At 38.5% G+C, this 25,810-nt stretch overlaps 1 protein-coding gene across 1 annotated transcript in view; it reads left to right on the top strand.

Moving 5' to 3' along the window:
* The first annotated feature begins 1,033 nt into the window (after window positions 1–1,033).
* Window positions 1,034–25,810, top strand: part of FRZB (frizzled related protein) — a 33,470-nt gene continuing 8,693 nt past the window's right edge. The window contains exons 1-3 of the mRNA XM_004426704.3: window positions 1,034–2,266; window positions 9,841–9,888; window positions 25,350–25,415. Of these exons, the coding sequence (XP_004426761.1) occupies window positions 1,786–2,266; window positions 9,841–9,888; window positions 25,350–25,415 (595 nt within the window). The 5' untranslated portion in view covers window positions 1,034–1,785. The remainder of the gene's footprint in view (window positions 2,267–9,840; window positions 9,889–25,349; window positions 25,416–25,810) is intronic.

Below are 25,810 nucleotides of genomic sequence, written 5' to 3'. Positions count from 1 at the left end.
AGCAAAGGTGACTTCCTGTTTTGTTTTAGGGTTTGTTTCCTTCTCCTCTCAATGAAGGCTGTGTTTTCTGACAGTCTGCAATCCTTTTGCTCAGTGATTTCCCATTCAAAGGGCAGGGTGTGAGGGCCTGTGCGGGCCATTCCATTTACAATGTGCCCTGAAAAGATGGGCGGGGGGAAGAGGCGGCTCGTTAGTGGAAGAAGCCGACCAGGAGGGGATCTGTTTTCTATTTTCTTCTCTAGATTGAACTCATTTGGATGCAAAGGGTTTTATTATCATCATCATCATTATTACCTGCGTGGTGTAATTTTCCTACACATTTCTTTCAAGTGTTAGGGGAAATTGTTGATGAGAAGAGCTAAATAATACGTGCTATTTATTTTAGTGAGTAAAACCAGAAAAAAAAAAGTCCAAGTACTTTAAAGCAGTTAGTTTTCACTCTTAAGCTTAAACGGCAAAACTCAAAAGTTCTAATTTTGCAGGCAAAGAAAAAAAATGAAAAGAAAAAAACTGTTTCTAGCCTCTGGTTGCCTATTTGTCATTAAGCAAAGCATTTCTTCTCTTTTTATGAAAGGCAATTCCCCCCACCTAGTTATTCAAAGTGCAGACCTCTGTAGTCAGGAGCTCTGGGTTGATAAGGCTCCACCACTGCTCGCAGGGGTCGTGGTTTCTGCGACTTGGACATTTAAAGTGGCATCGCTTAAGTCTTTCCCCCTCAGGTCTGACTTCCTGCAGAGCGGGAGCTCTCAGAGGCAAAGCTGTAGTTTGCTTAAAGGAAGTATCTCCAGGAAGCAAGGGGCTTGGGTTGGGTTCCCAAGTGGGGAACTGGGGGAGACTCCTTCGTGGGGAATTGGGGTGGGCACTTCAGTAAGGGACCGGGGGCTCTTCTTTGGAGCCAGGGGGCTGCAGCCCAGTGTGGAGGTGGGGAAGAGGTGCACGTGTTAATTCAGCGCTGCCTTGGGTTACCGCATCCTCATTGCTTCTCAAGGCTTCTCTCCCCTCTGCCTCCGACCCACAGACGCTCTTTCCCCGGATCTCCCACTCCCTTCCCGGGCAGCGGAGCCGGCGTTGGAGGGCTGGGACTGCACCGGGGGGCGGAGCTGCCTCTGTGTCCCGGAGGCAGGAAAGTGTTGAGCAGCGGGTCCAGGCACAGACCTCCCGTCGAGACTTCTCCCGCCGGCCTCTCTCGCCGGCTGCGGTTGCCGCAGCAGCACCAGCTCACACCACGAATTGGATCTTTTTGCTCAGGCTACAGGACTTGCAAACTCTTACTGCACCCTCGTCCCCCATTAGGAGTCTTTTCCCTCTAGTTTCCCTTCCTTTCTCTCCAGCCCCCTCACGCCCCCGTCCTCCCCTTCACTTTGGAGAATTTCATGCTTCTTTTAGCACCCTTTTGTAATCCAGGGGACGTGACACCCCAGAGCTCCAACTCCTCCAGCTGAGTTCTACTTTTGTTTTTATTTCTCCCTCGCTTCCTCTTGTTTTGCTCTCATCTGATTCATCTGCGAAGTCTGATGCTTCTGCCAGAGGGAGCGAGGAATAAATAGATGCTGCTGCCCTAGAAGGCTGGGACATCGGGAAAGAGCAGCCAGAGCGGCAGGGGCGGCGGCGGCTGGACTCGGCGAAGCTCGTGGGACTCCATTGGGGGAATTTGATCCAAGGAAGCTGTGAGATTGCCGGGGGAGGAGAAGCTCCCAGATCATTGTGTCCACTTCCAGGGGGGAGGAGGAGACGAAGGAGCGGGCCTCTCGGCACTGCTGCACCCTGCCCCATCCTGCCAGGATCATGGTCTGCGGCAGCCCGGGAGGGATGCTGCTGCTGCTGCGGGCCGGGCTGCTCGCCCTGGCTGCGCTCTGCCTGCTCCGCGTGCCCGGAGCCCGGGCTGCAGCCTGTGAGCCCGTCCGCATCCCCCTGTGCAAGTCCCTGCCCTGGAACATGACCAAGATGCCCAACCACCTGCACCACAGCACCCAGGCCAACGCCATCCTGGCCATCGAGCAGTTCGAAGGTCTGCTGGGCACCCACTGCAGCCCGGATCTGCTCTTCTTCCTCTGTGCCATGTACGCGCCCATCTGCACCATTGACTTCCAGCACGAGCCCATCAAGCCCTGCAAGTCTGTGTGCGAGCGGGCCCGGCAGGGCTGTGAGCCCATCCTCATCAAGTACCGCCACTCGTGGCCGGAGAGCCTGGCCTGCGAGGAGCTGCCGGTTTATGACCGCGGCGTGTGCATCTCTCCCGAGGCCATCGTCACCGCGGACGGAGCGGGTGAGTCCTGACACTACCCCGCCTCTCCCCCTGCCCTGCAGTTCGCTCACTTCTCGGAGCCCTTGTTAGTCGTGCCTGTGCTCTGATTCTGTCTTTTCTCTTCGGATCACTTCTCTTAATCTCTCCCTTAATTACTCTGGAGCACGATTCCTTTTGTCTCTCACCCAATCACCCTTCCAGACGGATGCACTCTATTCCAATAGGTGGTCTGTCTTTTTAAAATACTCGGTTCATTCCACTCCCATCACACTTCTGAACACTGGCCTTGCCCTTTCCACTCTTTACATGTTGAAGTAACCACATCTTCTATGGTGATACTCTTTTCTTACTTTCTTTAGTGTTTTAGCTACTTGCCAAGATTGTATGGTGAAAACAGAAAACTGAAGCACCATTTTCTTCTAATCATTAAAAATGCCAAGATAATTTCAGTAACCTTACTCCAAACCACAGATGTTGGTGGTATGTGTTTGCTCAATATCCAATTTGAGCAATTACCTTCACCTTAAATTTCCCCCTCCTTTCAATGAGATAAATTGTTCTTCCATTCCAGACTGAAATAGCTGTGAAACATTGCTATGCACTGCTAATTAGCTTCTGTGACTTACTCCAGCCCCAGAGCTGGCAGAGTGAAATTGCTGGGCTCTTTTCACATTCCCACATGCCTTCGAGTCATTTTGTAAGTGACATACGGATGAAAGGAGTTATATTTAAGGCATATTATCATCTACACTTATGTAATGTTATTTTTAATCTCCCCCCTTATCCCACTCTGATGCTCTGCAAATAATTTGTCTTTAATACCTTATTTCATGTCCTTTCTCTGTGTGTGCATCAGCCACTCATTAATTTCAATCTTTCCCTACCCTAAAACTTGATTGCACTTCTACATTTAATGGAATCAATCACAAGTTTTCTCATTGGTGTTGGCCTGATTCTGATAGTCATGACTCTTAAGACCCCAACTAAACCTTGTTCATTATGGTGCATTCAATTCTAACTCAATATCATTCCTACCAATTAACCCAAAACTCGAATTTCACCTTTCATATACTTTAAAAATAAACTCAATCTTTTATGATTGGTCCTCTTTCATATTCTCTCCAGATCAACTCTGGTCTTAGATGTGATGACTTGATTGCCTCTTCTGTTCATTTCTTGAGCATCAACATTTTCTTCTTCTGCCTCTCAATTTGCTCAGCCTAAGCTCATGTCCTCAGTCTATTTCTAGGTAATAGTTCTTGGTTGTCAGGGAATTGATTTGGAAAAACTGTTTTCTGTGCACCTTGACCCGCTTAACATAAAGTGAGTGGGGAGGGGAAAGAACTTGTCTGAAGAGCTGCAAAACCAAAACGGAGCAGAAAGATTTCAAGAGCTTTTTGATGGTCACCTCACTTAGTTTATCACTCTGACTACATCTATTGTCATCTTGATGTTAATCAAGAACCAAGAACTGTCTGTATAAAATAATCAGAAAAATGTATTTCTTATCAATATTTGGGCTAAAAGAGCACTCTTTGAGCCTTTAGACTCACTAACGTCACAGGCTGTGCAGACTCGGGACAAGCTCGGTCAGTTGCTGCCTGGTCTGCCAGACACTTAGAATCAGTTAAATGCTGCAGTTAAATACTGGCTCTTCTCAGGCCAAGGGCTAGGAATGAGGTGGTTATGGTTCATGCTGAAATACATTCCTCCTCTTAAAGGAGAAGACTTGCTCTGAAACCTCTCTTAGAGATGGACATCAAATGAGAGAGGTTTGGCAAGCTTAATGGCTCTCAAAAGCCATAGTCAATATCGATGGGAAACAGTTTCCTTAGGTGTCCCTGAATTACCTATCCTCCTGGACCAAACAATTGCCTCATTGAAGCACTCAAACAAGACATGCATGGAAACAATTTGTCAGTCCATGGGACCTGATTCCTGAGCTGCTTTAAAATGCCATAATATCTTCTCTACCGGCAGCATCCTTGCTAGAAAAATAAGTAGGGATAGGTGGCAGTTAGAAGCATATTTAGTGATGGTCTCCCTTCCCCCTTCCTTTACCATAACCTTCAATGTGAATCTGAGGCTGGGGTGGCGGGAGGAGCTGAAGGGGAGGTGGGGATGGGGAATGAAGGGGTGGATTCTAGCCTGAAGGGTCCTCTGGCTTCCAAGGCCAGCTTGCTGAAAATTGCATTCCCTACCCTGGGTCAAACTGTCAGGCACCTGGAATTACTTAGGAACTACCACATGTGGCCAGTTTAATTTATGAAGCAATATACTGCTTGGTTTAGTGGGATATAATAGTTTAAGAAGCAGAGTTTTTTTTTTTCCTTCCTCTAGGTATAAACAGAGTCCCCGTGTCTTATGACTAGAATCTATCCAACTGAATATAAAAATGAGATCTCCCTGAATAAAATGGGATCACTGTTTACATTTCTTCAATGCCAAGAGGATTTTCAAGTCCTACCATTCCCACAGATCTATTCCCTCGTAGTGTATTATGACTCCACAAACCAGTTTAGGATATTTTACAAAGCAAAGTCTTACTGAAATGGAATATTGCTTCAAACTACTTTTTGCTTTTGAAATACTAACGGAAAACATACATTTATAAGGAAAAGATCATATCCTGACCAGTACTAATAAAATCATATATTTATTCTTTTTCCACATTTTATATTTACTATAGAGTCACGACCACAGGTACAACTGCTTTATCTGCCTTATTTGAGAATTCCGTTCAATTTAGTCATTCAGCCAGTAAGACATTTAGTCAAATCTTTAGTATTGTATGATGAGTAAAGGGTATGGATTTGGAGTTGGGCAGACCAGGTGTTGAATCTTGACTCTGCCATATCAACTGTTATAAGGAAATTATAAACCTCTCTGATTCAAAGTTTTCTGATCTGTAACATGAGGACAGCGCTGCCTACATCCCACAGGTGTCGTGAAGATGAAATTGAACAGCATATGTAGTACCTGGGACATAGCCCTTGACAAATTGTTGTTGTTTTGCTATTATTATCACTGTTATATCAAATTGGTATTCCTGTTTGTGTTTGACCAACATACCATTTCAAAAAAAACAATGCGGATACAGCTGAGAACTTTTAACAGTTCAGCTCTGGAAAACAAGCTTCACACTGGGACCTAACTGGAAAAGCAGATTTTATTTCTTCTGAATATGTAAGCTTAATATTTTATTTTACACAAATCAACCTGGACCTCAGGCTTAAGTACAAATCCCTTTGGGAGCAACCAGAAGAAAGAATGAGTCTGATGAATGTCTGTTAGTTGCAAATTTTATCTCAGAAAAGTAGAAAATTAAGTATCTAAGAAAATTTATGGTCTGATATTTAATAGCTATGCCAAGGTCTTTATAATCACTCCTCAGTCATCGCTGGTGTCCGTGGTCGTGTTAACTTGTCACCCCACGTCTTGCTCAACACGTTTCTCCAGGCCCTCTCTTGCCTGGCGGAGCTGCGCCAACTTTCACATGCATGAACTGCTGTTTAATCATTTCTCCACTCTCTCAGGAACAGGCAGCCTTTTCTTTAGCCCTGGTCTGCAAATATTTGAGGGGCCAAATGCCAAGAAGGAAGAATTATTTAGTGTGATAGGAGGAAAGTGGAATGGAAAGGAGAAGTGGAAATTTTAGATTAAAACTAGAGAGAAAACACGATTCTAAGGATCCTTCATCATGTAAAATATTGAAAGGTGCTCTGGATGGGGTAGGGAAGAGTATCTCAGAGTGTTAGGGTATTTAATTTACAGCTAATCCATGATTCTATTTTCAGTGGTAATAGAATCTTATGTAGTCCCCAAATCTTATTGTAATATTTCCTTCTTTATTTTATTCCCACCAAACTTCCAAATAGTTGTTGCTATAAATAGCAAAATTGACTGAGTTATACATGGCCTTTCTATTTCTACTAGGTGTGCGAAAAGAGGAGACCAAGAGCCACCATATAGACATATAGTTTTGAATAATTAAGAATTGGCTAGGGGCCGGCCCGGTGGCATAGCGGTTACGTTCTCGCGTTCTGCTTCGGTGGCCCGGGGTTCAGCGGTTCAGATCCTGGGCGCGGACCTACTCACCGCTCATCAAGCCATGCTGAGGTGGCGTCCCACAGAGAAGAGCTACAACTCTGCAACTATGATACACAACTGTGTGCTGGGGCTTTGGGGAGAGAAAAGAAAAAGAGGAAGATTGGTAACAGATGTTAGCTCAGGGCCAATCTTCCTCAAAAAAAAAAAAAGAATTGGCTATATTTCCTCAATTTAAAGAAAGCCACAGTTTTAGAGTTATAGGCCCTTGGTTGGAATTCCAGATTTGCCATTAATGTTGTACCTTGAGCGAGGCATTTGACACTGACATTGGGGATTATGAAGAACAAAATACCCATGTGAAGTGATTGATAAACAGTAAAGCATAATATAAGTGTTTAAGAACAACACGATCAGGCACAGGACATGTCTTACTCAGGAGAATGATCATTAGCAGCAACAGAATAAGAACTAATAACACTTAACATGTTCTAGGTGCTGTTTTAAGTGTGTTATGCATATTACTTTATTATCATAATAACTACATGATGGGTGCTATTATTCCCATTTTGCAGAAAAGGAAGCTAAGGCATGTAGAAAAGTTAAGTGACTTGTCCAAGTTCATAAAGCTGTTAAGAGAAAGAAACCAGAACCTGTTCTATGCTATACTTCCTCTTTTATGAAGAAAGAGGTGATTCCTAACTTTAGACAGAACCTGTCTTTTGACCATCAGATTGCAGTTAAAAGATCAAGTTTTTTTCAATGTATTTTGAAAGCCCGTTTATACATAGCTTAAGAGATTAGAAGGCAGCCCTGGACAATGGATTCCAAGAGGTAAGAGATAACTACTTCTCTGTACTTTTGAGATAGCAGGGAACATACATTCTGGATTCTCGAGTCTAACCCTGACCCCTCAGTCTCAGCATGCCCCAGAGTGAACTCATCATTTCCTTACCCTTGTACCCTCTGCTTTTCTACTATTTTCTATATTATTACAAGGCATCACCACACCCATCCTCCAGGCCTGGGAGTCAGCCATGCTTCCGCCCTTTTCTTTATCCCCTTCCTTCAGTAGGTGTCATGCTATTAGATCTACTCTGAATCCAACTCCCTTCCCTCCTCTAAGGCTGCTGTCTTGTTTGGGCCTCACCATTTCTTACATGGATTAAGGAGATAGGATGATAGTTACCTCTCTTGCCTTCAGTATTGCCCCTCCGTATTCCAACAGGGTGATCTTTCTGAAATGCAAATCTGTTGCTTAAAATCCTTTGGTATCTGCCTCTAGCCTTCATGATCTCATCCCTTCTTACCTCTCTCTAGTTTTATTTCTCCCTGCTTATACCACTCTCTGTTTTAGCCCTTGATGAATACTGTAGTTTCTCATTGCATGCCTCTGCACATGCTATCCTCTATCTGGAAAACCCTCCCCACCTTCCCCAGCTCCTTTAGGACTCTTCTGGAAATCTCTATGACCCCTACCTGAAATCCTTGAGGCATAAAACCTGCTAATAATACCTACTATTTTAATTTAGGATAATTTTGTTAGAATTCCTAAGTTTAACTTTCCGAAAACAATTTTTTTTTTGGATTATTTTTCATCTGAAAACTTTGGTTTTTCTCTCTTAAAATTCTAACAACTGACTTCTATAATTCTAACAATAGACGTTTAAAAGTGTAGAAACGTGTTCCTGTGAATAAGAATGAAAGAAGAAAACCGATCTCCTAGGTTCAGCTGTTTCTCTTTTTCCAAGAGAAGAATTTTTTCATTTTTATTTCAACCTGTCAACACTAAACAATTATTTTAAATGTGGATCAATATAATTTCATTTATAGAGAGATCATTTTTGTATAAATTGTATGCATATTGTTGCATGATTATTAGACTTATTCAGGAATAGAAAAACCATTGGGACAGTAATACTTGGATACATTTATCATGAATAGTCTTTGACTAGAACAAAAGTCATTAAATTAGGGGCCAGCCTGGTGGCGCAAGTGGTTAAGTGTGCGTGGCCTGGGGTTCGCGGGTTCGGATCCTGGGCGTGCACTGACGCACCGCTTGGCAAGCCATGCTGTGGTGGCCTCCCATATAAAGTGGAGGAAGGTGGGCACGGATGTTAGCCCCGGGCCAGTCTTCCTCAGCAAAAAAAGAAGAGGATTGGCAGATGTTAGCACAGGGCTGATCTCCTCACCAAAAAAAAAAAAAAAAAAAAAAAAAAAGACGTTAAGTTATTAGTATATGGCTGAGTTGAACCAAATGTTTTAGAATCAAGTATTTGTTGCCTGCTTATTTATTATTTATTTATTTATTTGGTGACTGCTGACTTTCCTTGCATGTAGGGGTTTTTTTGTTTCGTTTTGTTTTTTTGCTGAAGAAGATTTGCCTGAGCTAACATCCGTTGCCATTCTTCATCTTTTTTTCTTTTTCTGTGGGCTGCTGTCACAGCATGGCCACTAACAGATGAGTGGTGTAGGTCCGAGCTCACAATCCAAAGCTGAAGCAGTGTGTGCCGAACTTAACCACTAGGCCACTGGGGCTGGCCCTGGGTACAGGTTTTTAAATACCAGCTGATGAAAATAATTCATTAATTGTAATTTTGGGTGCTATTGTCCTAAAACAGTATTAACCCCTCCTTGTTTAATTTATTCATGACATGACCTATGAAGAAAAAGGACAGAGCAAGAACGTTATTTTCTACTAGGATAAATAAAGGAATGAAATTCATTTAACATAAAGTGTTAATACAAATATAAAACTCTCATATAAAAGTACTGAGTTGAGGTGTCAATAAGTATATAGCTAGGCACAGCATTTCTCAGCCTGGTGCTCTGCGAAGGCACTCAGTGTTATGCATTAGAGGCTACTTTCTTAACTAGAACACAGAAGAACTTTATATAATTACCATTTTCATTCCCATTTATCATTCCCATTTTCTGAGATTATAAGATCATGAAAAGAGTCATTGGCAATTTCTAATTATTACCACAGCTACTAATTGCACTGGCTTGAGAAGTCCCTGGATGGTAAGCTTCCCTTCTGCTGAAGAACTGCTTAGTTTGCAGTTAACAAAGAGCACAATGAGAAGGCTTTCTGAATGTTTTCCTTAGGCGCTAAGAATTCAAATGTTATGCCAGTAAAGTGTGGCACATCTGTGTATTCAAGAGGTGTGTTTGGCTCTTTTAGTCATCAAGAGGCAAGTGTTGGGTGAGTGCTAATGTGCGTACGGGCTTTATTGTGATCGGACGCTCATCATTTAAAAATTTTGTGAAACTCAAATTTTATTTATTAAATCCTGAAATTTTATTCACAGTTGATGAGGATTCAAAAGAGTATATTACCTTTCACTCACGTGAAAGAATCCATCTTGTCCTTAGTTGACCTACAAATGATAGAGTGCCAACCTCATGACACTAATAAGAATCAAATTCCTTCAGACACCTGGGTTCTTACCCAAATCAAATTTGTGACTGAATTAGATTTTTATATGGGAATTCTTGAAATAATAATTACTATGTGGTTCTTAACTTATTCTATTACCTCCTTTCAGATTTTCCTATGGATTCTAGTAATGGAAACTGTAGAGGGGCAAGCAGTGGTGAGTATGTTGCAACCTTCCTAGTTTTCATTTGTGGTCAAATTAGTCTTTGATGTTACCTAGATACTCAAGTCTTTTTTGGGGAAGTTTGGCCCTACATTTTAAAGGTAAACTTATAAAGACTTCTTCTTTATTTATATTTTTAAAATTTAGATTATGGTAAAATTGACCTTTTCTTTTGGTATACGGTTCTATGAACTCTAGTGCATGTATAGACTTGTGTAGGCACTACCACCATCAGGATACAGAGCAGTTCCATAACCTCAAAAAAAAAAAACTCCCTCATGCTCTCTTTATAATTACAAGCTTCCCCCACCCTGAACCACTGGTGATCACTGATCTGTTCTCCATCACTATAGTTTTGTCTTTTTGAGATTGTCATATATATGGAATGATAAGAGTATGTGACCTTTTGATGTTGGCTTCTTTCACTAAGCAGAATGCCTTTCAGATTCATCAAAGTTATTGCATGTATCAGTAGTCTATTCCTTTTTATTGCTGAATAGTTTTTTAGATGTATTTTCTTTTGTTTATCCATTTACACCTCAAAGGATATTTGTGTTGTTTTCAGTTTTGGCAATCATAGATAGAGCTATTATAAACATTTGTGTATAGGTTTTTGTGTAGACATAAGTTTTCATTTCTTTAGGATAAATATCTAGGAATAGGGTTACTGGAATAAAGGTGAGGGTAAGTTTAACTTTATAAAAAACTGCCATACTGTTTCCAAAATGGCTGTTCAATTTTGCACTAGCAATACTTAAGAGTTCCAGTTGCTCCACAGCCTCACTGGCACTTGGTATTGTCAGTGTTTTTTAAAAAGTTAGCCATTTTTAATAGGTGTGTACTGATAGATGATCATGGTTTTAATTTGTATTTCTCTAATGGTTAATGATATTGAGCAGCTTTTCATGGGCTTATTTGCTGTCCATATATATCCCTTTTGGTGAAGTGTCTGTTCAAGTTGTTTGCCCATTTTAAATTTGGCTGTTTTCATACTATTGAGTTTTGAGAATTCTTTCATATATTTTGGATTTAAAGAACAATCCTTTGGTTTCATTGATTTTTCTCTATTGTTTTTCTGTTTTCAATTTTATTGATTGCTGTTCTTTAGTATTTCTTTCCTTCTATTTGCTTTGGATTTATTTTGATGCTCTTATTTTATTTTTTAGTCTTTTAAGGTAGAAGCTTAGATTATGATTTTAAACTTATTTTCTAATATAGTAATTTAATGCTATAAGTATCCATCTAAGAATGGCTTTTGTTGCATCCTACAAATTTTGATTTTATGTTCATTTTTCCTCAGTTCAAAATATTTTATAATTTCCTTTGAGACTACCTCTTTGACTCATGTATTATTTAGGATTATGCTGTTAAATTTGCTACTATTTAGAGGATTTTGTGTTATCTTTATGTTACGAATTTTTATTCAAATTCCATTATGGTCTTTGTATGATTTCATACTTTGTATGATTTCAATTATTTTAAATTTGTTAAGGCTTATTCTGTGACTCAGGATATGATTTATCTTGGTGAACGTGCAGTTGGGAAAAAAACATATTCTGCAGTTTTTGAGTGGAATGTTCTTTAAATGTCAAATAGATTAGTTGATTGCTATTGTTGTTCAGTTCTTTTATATTCTTGCTGATTTTCTGTCTACTAGATCTATTGATCACTGTGAGAGGAGTGTTTAAGTCTCCAAATATTGTGGACTTTTCTACTTTTCAGTTCTGAGTTTTGTTTCATGTATGCTGAAGCTCTATTATTTGGTGCATACACATTTAATATTTTTATGTCTTATTGGTGAATTGACCCTTTACATGACGTAGTGTCCCTCTTTATCTCTGGTAATTTTCTCTGCTCTAAAGTCTATTTTGTTTGATATTAATATAGCCACTCCTGTTTTCTTTTGATTAATGTTTGCAAGGTGTATCTTTTTCTATCATTTTACTTTTACCATACCTATATCGTTATTGTTTTAAATGAATTTCTTGTAGACATCATATAGTTGGGTCATGTTTTTTTGTTGGTGTTGGTTTTTTATCCATTCTGCCAATCTTTGTCTCTTAATTGATGTGTTTATACCGTTTACATCTATTGTAATTATTGATGTGTTTGTATTTAGATTTACCATTTGTTTTATATTCTCTCTCTTTTTCATTCCTTTTTCCTATTTCCTGCTTTTGTCTGGGTTATTTGAATGTCTCTTTCTCTCTCTCTCTCTCATTCATGTATGCACACACACACAGACACACCCGTGCATGTATGTTTTAAATATATATAAGATATCCCCGTGAGATAATGTTATATTTTTTCTTTCAACCATTAATGTTTCTTTTCTTAAATATGTTTTAAACAACTTTAGAGGAGAAGAATAGCCTTACACAGATGTTTACAATTTCTATTGTTTTTCCTTCTTTCCTGATGTTCCAGGCTTCCTTCTGGTGTCATTTCCCTCTGTCTGAAGAACTTCCTTTACACTTCTTTTAGAGCAGTTCTGGTGGCAACAAATTCTATCAGTTTTCCTTCATCTGAAAATGTCTTCATTTCACCTTTATTCCTGAAGGATATTTTCACTGGATATAGAATTCTGGGTTGGCGGTTCATTCAGTGCTTAAAAAATGTTATTCCACTTACTTCTGTCCTGAGTGTTTCTCATGAGAAATTGATAGTCTTTCAAATTATTGTTCCCTGTAAGTAATGCATTAGTTTTCTCTAGTTGCTTTCAAGATTTTTAAATTTGTTTTTAGTTTTTGGCAGTTTGATTATGATACATCTGGACATTGATTTCTTCCGGTTTATTTTGTTTAGAGTTAACTGAACTTCTTGAGTTTATAAGTTTATACCTTTTGTTAAATTTGGGAAGCTTTCAGCAACTATTTCTTCAATTATTTATTTTTACACCACATTCTCTTCTATTTGTGAGTCTGTGATGACATGGATGTTAGATCTTTTGGTATTGTCCCACAGGTCCCAGAGACTCGGTTCATTTTTCCCCCAATCTTTTTTCTTTTCTTTAGATTAGATAATTTCTATTGGTCTGTCTTCAAGTTCATTGACTCTTTCCTTGGTCATCTCCATTCTGCTATTGAGCGCATCTAGTGAATTTTCTATTTCAGTTATTGTAATTTTCAAAATTAAGATTTCCAGTTGGTTCTTCATTATATCTTGTATTTCTTTGTTGAGACTTTCTATCTGTCCATTCATTTCAAGGGTGTTCACCATTACTTTTTAAAGACTTTTTATAAAAGCGGCCTTAAAGTCATTTTTGGATAACTTCAACGTTTGTGTCAGCTGATTGTTTTTCCAATACAAATTGAAATTTTCTTGGTTCTTCATATGCAGAGTAATTTTCTATTGCATCCTGGACATTTTGAATATCATGTTCTAAGACTTTGGGTCTTATTTAAAGTCCTATGGAGAATGTTGATATTTTTGTTTTATCGGGAGTCAGCCTAGTTGGGTTTAGGCTTCAAATTCTAACTAGTCTTCTGTGGGTTATGATTTCAATATCAGTTCCATTTCCAAAGACTTTGCAGTGCCTTTCAGATCTATGCCAGGTGTATACTACCCAGTGGCCAGTGTGAGATCAGGGCAATGATCTATTCCCTAGTTCAGTTTTCAAAGTCTATGCTGTTTAGTCTCAGATTCACACATACTTAAAGGTGAGCCCAGGAGTTCAAAACAATTTTATGGGATCATTTCCCAACCTTCTCCCTCTCTGTGATCTCTTCAGTACTTTTCAGTTCCTTGGGGGCTCCCCTTTTTGGTCCGTTGGCCAGAAGGCTGCGACTTTACTTATTCCACTCTGTGATGTACTTCCTGTGACTTCTCCTGCATCTGGGGCCAAGCAGTGGGAAGACAAAGCAATGGGGGTTTGTCCCAATCTCTTGACATCACATGTCATCCAACCAGAAAGGAAGGTTTTCCTCCATCAGCATTTGAGGTTTCTGAGGACCTCCCTTGCTGTAGCGGTTGCTGCCACCACTGTCCCAGGATTGTTTGAGAGATTGGGTAGAAGAGAATGCAGTGTTAGGAGACCCTTTTCCCACTCCTTGACTCAGAACTAGAGGGCTTCTCCTGGAGCACTCTCTGTCTGCATTATGCCCACTGCCAGGTTACAGGCTGTGTTGAAACCAGGCTAGGGGATACCAGAGGGGAAAAATAATGAACCCATTGCCAGTTTGATGGTACTGGTCTTCTTCCTCAATCTTCCTGCTATTTACTTTTCAGAGTCCTTAAGTAGCTTCATGCATTCTGTTCAGCTTTTGTAACTGCATTCGGTGGGAGAGACCCGATGGAGTCTACTTACTCCATTTTTCCATAAAATAAACTTTTCAATGAAGTATGGCATATGCGCAGAAAAGAGCACAAATCGTAAGCATGCAGCTTGTGTATGTTTACAAAGTAAACACTTTTATGTAACCACCACACAGATCAAGATATATACCATTATCAGCTTCTGGAGTCAGAAGCCTCCCTGTGCCTCTTACAAATCACTGCTTCCACCCTTCTTCCCAGAGGTAACTGCTAACAGGAATTCTAACAAGATAGATTAATTCTGCCTGATTTTGAACCTTTATGAATGGAGTTATACACACACACACACACACACACACTGTGTGTGGCTTCCTTTGCTTTTTATTGTGCTTTGTATAGCAGTACTTTTTAATTTTCTTTGCTATATAGTATCCTGTTATGTGAATATACCACATTTTATTTATTTAATCCAATGTTCCTTGATATTTGGTTTGTTCCTGGTTTTTTTTTTTTTTTTTTTTTTACTATGACTAGTGCTGCATTTGTTTCTGCAAGAACATTACACTTAGTTACTGGGTACTTCCATTTCATTTTCCTCTAATAATTAGCACTAATTTGGGTCTGTATGTACTTGCCTTGTAAGATGTCTTATATGTGGAAATGGAACATTTATTAAGTTGTAAATAATTTTGAAAAATCAATTTTCATTAGATTGGAACAGTTTTCACTATTGATTTCCACTGAATCCTATCAGAGTGACAAATGTTTGACCTGAGGCAATGTATGCCAAAGGCACCCCAACAAACATTTACCTTTTAAAAAACATAAGTGGATTAAAATGATTTACTTAGAATTATTTTACCTTCTTAATGTAATTAAGAATGTTCTTGTAGTGTCATAAAATCAGCTGGAAATCATTGGTGTCAGGTAGTGGTGCTATTTTAAGGATCACTCCTACTGTTACGTTTGGTCAAAACAAACCAAAAATCTCATTTGTATAATAGCACAATTGGTGAGTCAAAAGTTCTGGCCAAGTGCATACATGTGCTATCAATTTGTCCAGAAGTTGTAGTTTGGATAATATGGCACTTCAACGTGTGAAAGAGAGAAGAGGATATCAACAACACTATAAATAATATACAAAAATACTTCAGTGTGTAAAACTACCTAGAATAAATGTAGTGTTCCTGGGTTCAGTGTTTGCTGTTCTTCTTTTATAAATGTTTTCCTGTTCCCTGGTATAATGGGAGTGATGAAAACAAACTAACAAGTAGGCAAAACCACGCTCATTCCGCTTATGAGAAAACACACTGACACAGTCACATGTTCCAAAAAGAAAATATAATTTATTCACACTCAAAATTTTATATGTCGGAGAAATGTAACAGCTGAGGTTGATTATGATAAAACAGGAAATGAGGACACAAAAACATTGTGACCCTCATAACCCTGCTTTCAAAAGTGTCAAGCTGTTTCTGTCTGGAATTGGGAAAAGAAATTCTTTCACTCCAGTTAATTTATCTTTTGCCTCAAAACTTAATTTTGTTTTTCTTTTTTTGGAGATAATGACTCTGTCTGAGCAGCTTCCAATTTGTGAGTGTGTTTTACTGTTGTAAACCCACTATTGTAATAAGCAGGACGTCCTCTCTAGTCTCCATAACATGGAATATGGAGGAAAAACAATTTTAGTTCTATTCCACTGAGTCACTTGGTCTGTCAAATCAACACATAAAATTAAGGCAGGTAGTCAAACGGTGCAACAAAAAGATATGTTTTTAATTAAGACAATACTCAAAAAGAATCTTCCCAATTTTCTACTTTCGATGGTGACTGATTTATGAGCTTTTATATTTGAAAAAACATGAATTTCCCAAAAGAGGAGATATAGTTGGTAAATTCTGACACAGATTGACTGTGAGCATGACCAAATTACCTAACTTCTCTGGGTATGTTTCCTAATATAAAATTAGAGTATATTGACCTCTGAGTTCTGGTCTATATTTCTGATATATTTTCATATTGGAAACATGAGCAGTATTCCCTGGTGTAAGCTGGCTCCTCTCCCAGAGTTTTCACTAACATCTTTCTGGCCCTTTTTCAAAGGTGCTTCAGAGAAACAATTCTGGGCAGCTGAGTAACTGGAGGTTCCTAATTGCCTGCATCTGCCAGGCCTGCCCCAGCACCCCCTCTTTTATTGGGACGGCCTATGCCTGGCTTGGATAGTATAGACCCATTCTCTCTCTTTTCTTCTCCAAACTTCTTTCCTTCCCTTTGGCTTCCTACTAATTTTGGGAAGGAATCCAGTTATTTTCTTTGCACGTGTTTACTGACTACAGAGGCTGAATTAACTTGGGGCAACTTCTACCCTTTATTGGAAAAAAAAATTAGGATAGATTAAAAAAAATAGCATTTTTATAATTATACAGTAGCTTACAAATATACCCTTTTTAAAATCACTCTGCAATATTGACACTTTTGACCAATTCCTAAGCATTCTCCTCCCTGAGCTATTACCCAAATTATCCTAGTTCTCCTCCTGTCCCCCAGCTGTATACAATTCCCCAAGGTTCTGTGCTTGGCCTCTGCTCCTCTCTCCTTACAATGATTTCTTCCCGTTGGAGTTCATCCAGCTACATAGGCTTAATTATCACTCTTGGGGCTGGTTCTGATCACCCTGCCAGGTAGAGGACCACATTTCTCCTCCAATAAACACTTCCCCCTATTTGTACTTCAAATACAACATATTTAATAATTAAAGTTATCTTTTCATTAAAAATTTTCTCCTTGCAACTTGCTTGTTTACTGTGTGGCACCATTGTTTTCCCAGATCCCCAATACTGAAACTTCCTGGTCCATTTATTAGTCCATCCACCCCACCATCCATCAAAAATTTAATGACCACCGCCTCCTACCAGGCATACTATATGCCGAGGACATGAAATGAAGGAGTGAGCAGTTGACTACACTTTCCTTTTCTTTGTGCTTGGCACTGAGTAGACACATGATGTTCTGAAAGACGGTGAAGCCCACTTTGTCTTTTTGTTAATTGACCTCTTTGGAAACTGTCACAAAATATAACACTTGAGATCTCACAAGAGAAAACAGGCATCTTGCATTGATTCTCTATATTTTGTATATCCGGAGTGACTCTTGGATCCAGAAACTTTGTGAAAGGCAGTTTATTTAAAATTTTCCGAAGACTTAAATCCCAAAGGACTGAACTAAATTTCCTTTTCTTATTAATATAGTGTTAGTCCTCTCAATCTTAAGCAATTCCCTTTTACAAAGTGCAAATTACTATGAATTGAGACTTTTATTACAATATTTGAGGTTTGTTTTTTCAGCTAAATTGAGCAAATGTTATTTTTGCTTTTCAAAGCCTTATTATATTACCTAAGTTCACCAATCAACTTCGTTGCATTTTCCACATATTGTTCTAATCCAAAATAAAATCTAATATGATATTCTTTGCCCTAGGTATATGTTTAGGAAGTAAATATTATTTTAAACATGTAATGAACAGCTGCTAAGTCATGACATACTTTAATTTATGGAAAAATGAAAAGAATTCATATAAGCATGAATTTTTATGTTAATGGGACTTTGTTGAGGTATAATTTACTTATGCCTCACAATTCTTAAGTGTATGCCACGGTGAATTTTGACAAATGTGTACACCCATGTAGCTATCACTCACATCAAGAGAAAGAACATTTCCTTCACCCCTGAGAATTCCTTTGAGCCCAGTCACCCACCCCACTGTGAAGCAAGCACAGGTCTGATTTTTATTATCATAGATTAACTGTGTTGGTTTGTCAGCTTCCTGTCAGTGGAGTCATACAGTACCTATATACTCTTTCATGACTGGCTGATTTTATTTTTGCATGATGTTATTGACATTTATCCATTTTGTTCTGTGTATCATTTCATTCTTTTTCATTGTGGAATAGGATACCCTTGTGTGAGCATAATATCAATATGATTTCTTTTTTTCAATACCTCTCTTATGTAGTTCCCCCCAAAACTAAATGTTATACATCTAAATTAAAAGTTTCTATCTCTAGAAGAAAAATTAGCAAATTTTTATCCTTAAACATAGATTATTTTTTTTGTTAGAAACTTATCTCTTCTGTTTCATAAATTGCTCTTGAACTTCCATAAAATATATTTATATTTTTTGGTTTGTTTATATATTACTACTGCTAATAATAGCTAACATTCAAGGAGTGATTAAGTACCAGGCTCTGTGCCAAATTCTTTATGTGAATTACTCTTTAAATTCTTACAATAACCCTATGAGGTAGACAGCATTAGTTTAGAAATAGGTTTTGTAATTTGCTCAAAGCCACACAGCTGGGAATGGATGGAGCTGGGAATCAAACTCATGAGTCTTTAATCGCTATGCCATACCCTTTAGCACTGTGAAGTTTATTAGAATAGCCACATGTATGGTCATTTTGGCTTGCTAAGCTTGATCTTTCAAATTTTGGATATTTACATGATAGTTCAAGTGGACGCCCTACATCACGAGAGAAATTAGCTTGGTCTCCCTGAATCAAAATAGCAGAGTCAGGCACTACTGAAAAAAGTCTGATTGCTTTGTTTGCTAGGCACCATAGTTCTGTAGGTGGCAAGGAGCTTTGGAAAAATATTGCTTCTCTTACTCATTAGATAGTCCTTACAAATGGCGGATTGGGATTCCCAGTGAATCTTGAGCATAATTGAGTCTGACGTTTGTGGGGCATGGTGTGCCAGGAACTGTGATAAGTATTTTATGTGTATTATCTCATTTAATTCTCCCAGTAACTCTGTAAGATACCACTTTTTAGATATTAAAAGTCATATGAATAGTAAGGGATGGATCCTAGACTCCAACCCAGATGTATCTGACAATAAAAGTCCATCCTTTTAACCATGGTATTTTCTGGACTCTGCTGCAGTAGTATAGATCTATGTGGTGATGTTGATGTACTTGGTTTCTAATTCTGCAGCAGATGCATTGTTGTTTTTTTTTTAATTTCATTGAGATTGAGACATGAGAATTCTTTTTTTTTTTTAATGCCCTAGGAATAGTAAGATCCTCTAGATTTTCACTAAAGTATTCATTTCATGACTTGCAATTTTGGGAAGAGGGAAGGTGGTCCTAGTGATGAAATCTAGAAATGTTTCACAATTTCTTTGTTTCTAGAAGGGTAGTGGAACTGACCTTCTGGAAGGCCAAATGATGTATAGCCCACCTTCCATTAAGGTCTATCTGAACAAGTTCCATAATGGCACATATACCTGTTGCCATTTTGATGATTTTGATGATAAAGTAGATCATCCATCTAATGCGTTGACTTCTTCACTTTGCTAACCTGTTTGTCTGTTCTACCCCAGCCATCCACTTCCATGGGGACATTCTGTACCTCGTCATCTAGCAGTGGTGCCAGCTCTGTAATCTTAATTTCAAGTATCCCACTCTTTGCCTACCATTTCTTTTCATTCCAGCAGATTTGCTGTCGTACCATCACTGCTAAAAATTTTACTGCATTGCAACTGCCTATTCATCACCTACTACTTATCTGTTCAACTCTAGTCTCCTTGTCTACCTGAGATTTCATGGTCTACTGTAATAATCATTTCCTTGAAAATACCCTCAATTTCTTTGCCTTTCTTTTCTTCTGCCATACTACTCATCGGGAAAATTCCCAACTCGAATTGTTGGAGAAAAACGGTCAACTGGGGTGGCTGGTTTCACTTTAAGTTCAAGATAAGATTCAAATACAGTCAACATTGCTTAGCAATCCTACCTTGTTTCTCCAGAAAGTTTGCCTTTCCACGTGATATAATAATTGTTTAATACTTTCTCTTCTCTCCTTACTTTTCTACACCCAACTTCTTTTAGCCCCTCATTCCCTGCAGCTGATGACTTCACTTCATCCTTCAATGAGAAAATAAAACCATCAGAAGGAACTCTCTCATCATCCAACCAACAGATTTATAAGCCTGTCAACATCAGTGCCCCTCTCTCCTTTTTCTTCTTGCGTCGTGGATGGAGTATCCCTCTGGCTTTCAAAGTCCTCTTATTCCCTTTGTTCAAGGTCCCATCCTGTCCTTGACAATTGAATTTAATGGATCCCTTTGTCTCTTAACTCATTTGAGTTCTGAAGGTCTTTTGATACAGAGGACTACTCTCCTTTCCTTTTGTAACACCCTATTCTTTCAGCTTTTTGACTCCACACTCTGCTGTATTTCTTCCCCCATCATTGGATACTCCTTCTCAGTCTCCTTAATGGGCTTCTTCTTTGCTATCTTATATATAAAGATGTAGTTCCTGCCTAGGTAACTACAGCTCTTCTTTCAGGTTTCAAGCTTAAATGTCATTTCCTCAGAGGAATGTGAAGATGAGACTAGTTTAGGTCATCAAATTACATGTTCTCATGCACATTGTACTTTTCTTTCATAGCATGCATCAGATGTGAAAATAAATTACTTTATGTGTAATCATTTGTTCAATGTCTGTATCCTACTCTGGATTGTATTGCCCATCAGGTGTCCTACACGCCTAGCACAGAGCTTGGAATATAGCAGATGCTGATAAATATTTGTAGAATGAATTAATTAATAAGTAAATGACTGAAAGAGCTCAACAAATGTTGATTCTTTCTTTACTTCCCATCTCATACTTAGAGAAGCATGAATATCCCAGGGTCGTAGAGTCAGAAAACAATATTTCTACAGAAGAAAGAAAAGTTGATTGTGTGATGGATGTTGACGTATGTTTAAAATTACTTAAGGATGTGCTCATGGACATCTCTTACAGGCAGTTGAAAATATAGATCTGGATCTCAAGTTATGGTTAAAGATATAGATTTTCAAATCATAAAAATTTATTTTTTACATCTGTTTTAAAATTTGTTGTGGTCTGCTCCTATGTGTCTTAAAATGGAAGGAAAGAGGACAAATGGGCTTCCAGGGTCAAATATAAAACATAAAGTGTGTTTGGTACAAATTAAAATTATTTAAACTCTGACCTGATTAGAGTCAGTCCTGAAAGAGTTACAATGGAAATTGTAACGCAAATGGAATTGTATTTTCTTCTCTCCCGTCCCATCCGCACTTTTTGACAATAAAACTTGAGCAGAGATCTAAGGTCTCTTCCTAGAAAAAGCAGAAAAATTCTCACTCATAGATAGTAGTATTCCAAAGTCATGGTACACGAAAAGTTATGGGGGTTTTGGAATCTGGCAAAGTTAATTATAGTCTTACAGCTCTGGATGAGACCCAAGAGAAGTAAATTTCAAACAAAGGTCAAGGTTAGTTACAAAGTCATTTCACATTTAGGCTTGAGCCCAAACAAGGTTGCGTTAAATTGCGAAGGTCCAGTGAGTATCAAATTTCATAATTGTGTCAGGGACTTATAATTCTCTAGATCTTGTTAAACCGTATGACTCTTTAAAAAATACTATTATCTTTATGTGTTTTCAATAAATCAGCCAATTTTTATGAGCAAAAAATGGAATAAAGACAGATGTGATGACTTTCCTCTCTGAACTATGCTTATAAGAAGGCTCACTGTGGAGAGAGCAAGGCTGTTCTTGACTCACGCACCACAATGCACTGTAAGACATCTCCCTGGAATTGCAGCCAGGTTCTATGGAGCTCTGAGCATGCTAATTTTACCAACTGATATTTGTTCTGGGGTGATAAACTCATGTTTGTGCTAGGATAATAAACAGTCTTCAGTTTCATTAGCAAAGAAGTAGGAGATCATTGATTCCAGGAGAGTAGCTGAGAGAACCAAGCAAGAGGATGTGAGGGAGAACAGCTGAAGACAGTTTCCTGTCGTGGCCCATGGGATACTTGTGGGATGTAGGACTGAAGGCTGTTCTGCAACTCAGAGTGTAATATTTAATTCTAGACTTGGAGGTGAATGAATTGCCAATATTAAAACCTTCCTCATATTTGAAGAACTCTTTGTCTCTTAGCTTATTTTGTCATAGCCAGCTCCTTTAATTTTTTCATATTTTTTCCTTAGATAAGAACACCGAGTCACTCCCTTTACGAGTTTCTCAACAGTGAAATGCAAGCCAATTGATATCGAATGGCTTTTGTGTGAAGCTCAGTAAATAATAGATTTCATTTTGCCACTATAGAAAACAAAATTTACAGATGTGCCATTGGGAAGCCAAGAGAGGAAGATGACTAGCAGAATTCTTAGTGAATTAAAGTAGAAATGATGATAATGGTACTGGCCCAATAAAAAGAAATAAACTGTTTGTAGTAAAGAAAAAGAAGCTGTTACAGTCTGATTTGGGGTGGCTGGTACAAGAAAATATAGTGAATAATGCATGCACTATATCCCTCTATGATTTTTTGCAATCTCAGTTCTTGGGCTTTTGGGGATATATATGTAGATATGAGTAAACATACTTTAGAAGAGGGATAATCCTCCAGATCTATTGATCTAAGATACACTTTTCATGAATACCCTCAGATATGAATATGTATGGGTTGAGTTAGCATAAATAAGTGAAAGGAAGTTCTGTATTTGAGCCTTGGGTATATAAAATTCCACTTCTCCTTATTACTCTGTTGTTTTATTGAGCTACTAGTTACCTCAACTAGACAGATATTTGCTTATAGCAAGAGCTAGGGATTGGATCATAGAAAGGGCCTCATATATTTCGTGTGGAATTGCCACATCTGAGGCCAGCAGGAGAAACAGGTACGTTGAGGATGAAAAAAATTTAGTTCCAAGAATATAATTGCTTAGCTCATTAGCTATGAGGAAATAGTTTAGCTATGTATATGTAGTTGTATACATAGTTATGTAAATACCTACTTGAAATTTTCCTAAATCACTTTATGATATAATTTTTGAGAAATCTCTCTCTGCGAAGTTTTATGGAATCCATTTGTTTATGCTTTAAGCAAAGTTATGTGTTAACATTATATTAGACTCAATCCGGTGACAGTTGGTATATTTTTGCCAAGAATTTTTTTTTTTGTGTGAGGAAGATTAGCCCTGAGCTAACATCTGTTGCCAATCCTCCTCTTTTTGCTGAGGAAGACTGGCCCTGGGCTAACATCCGTGCCCATCTTCCTCTACTTTATATGGGGCGCCGCCACAGCATGGCTTGATGAGCGGTGTATAAGCCTGCGCCCGGGATTTGAACCTGTGAACCCTGGGCCGCCAAAGTGGAGTGCACAAACTTAACCACTAGGCCCCTGGGCTGGCCCCACCAATAATTTTTTATTACCACACTTGCAAATTTCTGAAGAATTACAAATATGTACATAATTTATGTGCATTATTTTTGATAAATGGGTGTCAATTTTTAAATAGATAGAAAAGCACAGGTTCATATCTATATATGGGTGATACTAATTTGTAAATCAAAGACCATAGCATTTATTTCTTCACAAATAGTCTCATTTCAGTACAAAATAAAGGCAACTATATATATATAGAACTAGACAACTTTCCATTTTCTTTTAAATGGGGATACAAATGTTTTGCTAGTAAGGAAGTTATTTTTGGAGGAGTCTTCAAAATAGCAACCAGCACTGATATTACCAATTGTTTATTGGGCAAAGATTGTTAATCCATAGAAATTGTGTGTTAAAATTGTCTGCAGAACAAGGGAAGTGTTGTGTGTAGCATTGAAAAACTCACTTCTCTCATGGGCGAGAACAACCAATGTTGCTGTTACTACTTTGTGGTACAGCTTCTATCCCCAATAGAGATGCTTATTTCTGGAACTTAAAAGCTGTGATAAGGGTGCTACTCTCCTCGGGACTTCTACTTTAAAGCACGTTATCTATAAGGTCAACTGGAAATAAAATTGATTTTGATTAGAAAATACAATATTAAGTGGTCAACAAAAGCTTCTGCCTTTTATTGGTCTCCATGCTAACATAAAACACTTTTTAAACAAAATTTTTTTGTTGGCTTCATTTCTGTGATTCATGTGTTCTTTTTTACCTTTTTCTCTGTCAAAATAGAAGAAACACCATTTCATTTTTAAAAAATTTTTTTAACTTTTTTTTTTTGTGTGTGTGAGGAAGATTGACCCTGAGCTAACATCTGCCAATCCTCCTCTTTTTGCTGAGGAAGATTGGCCCTGGGCTAACATCCATGCCCATCTTCCTCCGCTTTATGTGGGACGCGACCACAGCATGGCCTGACAAGTGGTGCGTCTGTGTGCACCCGGGATCCGAACCTGCGAACCCCGGGCAGCTGCAGCGGAGCGCGCACTTAACCACTTGCGCCACCATTTCATTTTTAATGAAGCTTTCTCAGGGGTACTATTTTAAAGGAATCTCTACATAAACCAAAATGCTTTCTAAAGTAATTGTGTATTATTTTCTATTTTAACATTGACTTTAATGACTAACAATTTACCATGGTTATGATGTATACATGACATATATTTCTTAGCTAAGTAATCTATAAAAGGTATAGTAATCCACTCTTGAAGATGTTAAATGATTTATCCTATATATGAAATATTTTGAGATAATTAGAATTTTTATTACATACACCTGTATTACATAGAAAATGTGTTCTGATCGCTATTTACCAGATATTTAAAAAACATGGAACTCCATATATATATATATTATAATAATTTCCTCCAATAAGCATAAAACTATCATTGAGTTAAATGGCAGCTATTCTGCCTATAGAAGGGGCTCATGATCCCTCTTCTTAAGAACTTAACTAAATTCACTTTGTTGTAATAACACCTGCTTATCTCACTGAGTTGCTTTTAGATCCAGGAAGTAATATTTGGAGGAGTGCTGTGTAATCGGTGAAACGTACATGAATGCAAGTGGTACTCCACTGAGGTAAACCAATTACCTGAGTATAAGCAGAACATTGCCTTTCAGTAGGCATTGATTCTACTTCCATAAGCACTAAGCACGTTTCTTTCAGGATTCAGGGGTCATGGTCTCCTCATGCATGGTGGTAAAACAGTATTTCCTCAGGATTTGGGAGTTGGAGAGCAGGAACTTATGAGCATACTGACATTGAATAAGAGGTTATATATATAGAATAAACATGAATGTAGTTCCAGGAGAAAGAGATCAGAGACATAGAATTGCTAAGAGCCTCCTCACCACCAAATTTGGATCTAAGCTACCAAAAAATGTGAATAAACAAAAGAAAGCTAATGTTGAAATTTTGCTTATAGCTAAAATGTATTTTTCAGAACGCTGCAAATGTAAGCCTATTAGAGCTACACAGAAGACCTATTTCCGAAACAATTACAACTATGGTAAGGATAACTTCATATTCAACCTCTAAACTGCTGTGTTAAGAAAGGAGTGAGTGTGTGTGTGTGTGTGTGTGTGTGTGTGTAAATCAGTAGAGCAGTTTAAGAATAAGGCTTAAAAACAAAGAAACAAGGACAACTTTAAGAGAATAGCCTCCTCTTCCAAACAATTAAAATTCTTAACAAATGCTTGACTTTGAAAAATATCAGGCAGCACTGCTGGTATGCTAGAACCGTGCAGTTAAGTCACGGAGATATGTCTCAAACTAGATGGGGGGGACTCTTCCCTTTCTAAGAGGCTGAGGAGCCATTGAGCTCGAGTGTTTGGAGCCTCGTGGGTCATCGGTTGGCCTTTGGTGCTTCACTGGGTGAGCAGAGGAGCCTTTCAATGCACAAGG

Source organism: Ceratotherium simum, chromosome 9 (assembly GCF_057802395.1).
Source record: "Ceratotherium simum simum isolate JZ-2026a chromosome 9, ASM5780239v1, whole genome shotgun sequence".
NCBI lineage: Eukaryota > Metazoa > Chordata > Mammalia > Perissodactyla > Rhinocerotidae > Ceratotherium > Ceratotherium simum.
This window is presented reverse-complemented; position numbering and strand designations above follow the sequence as displayed.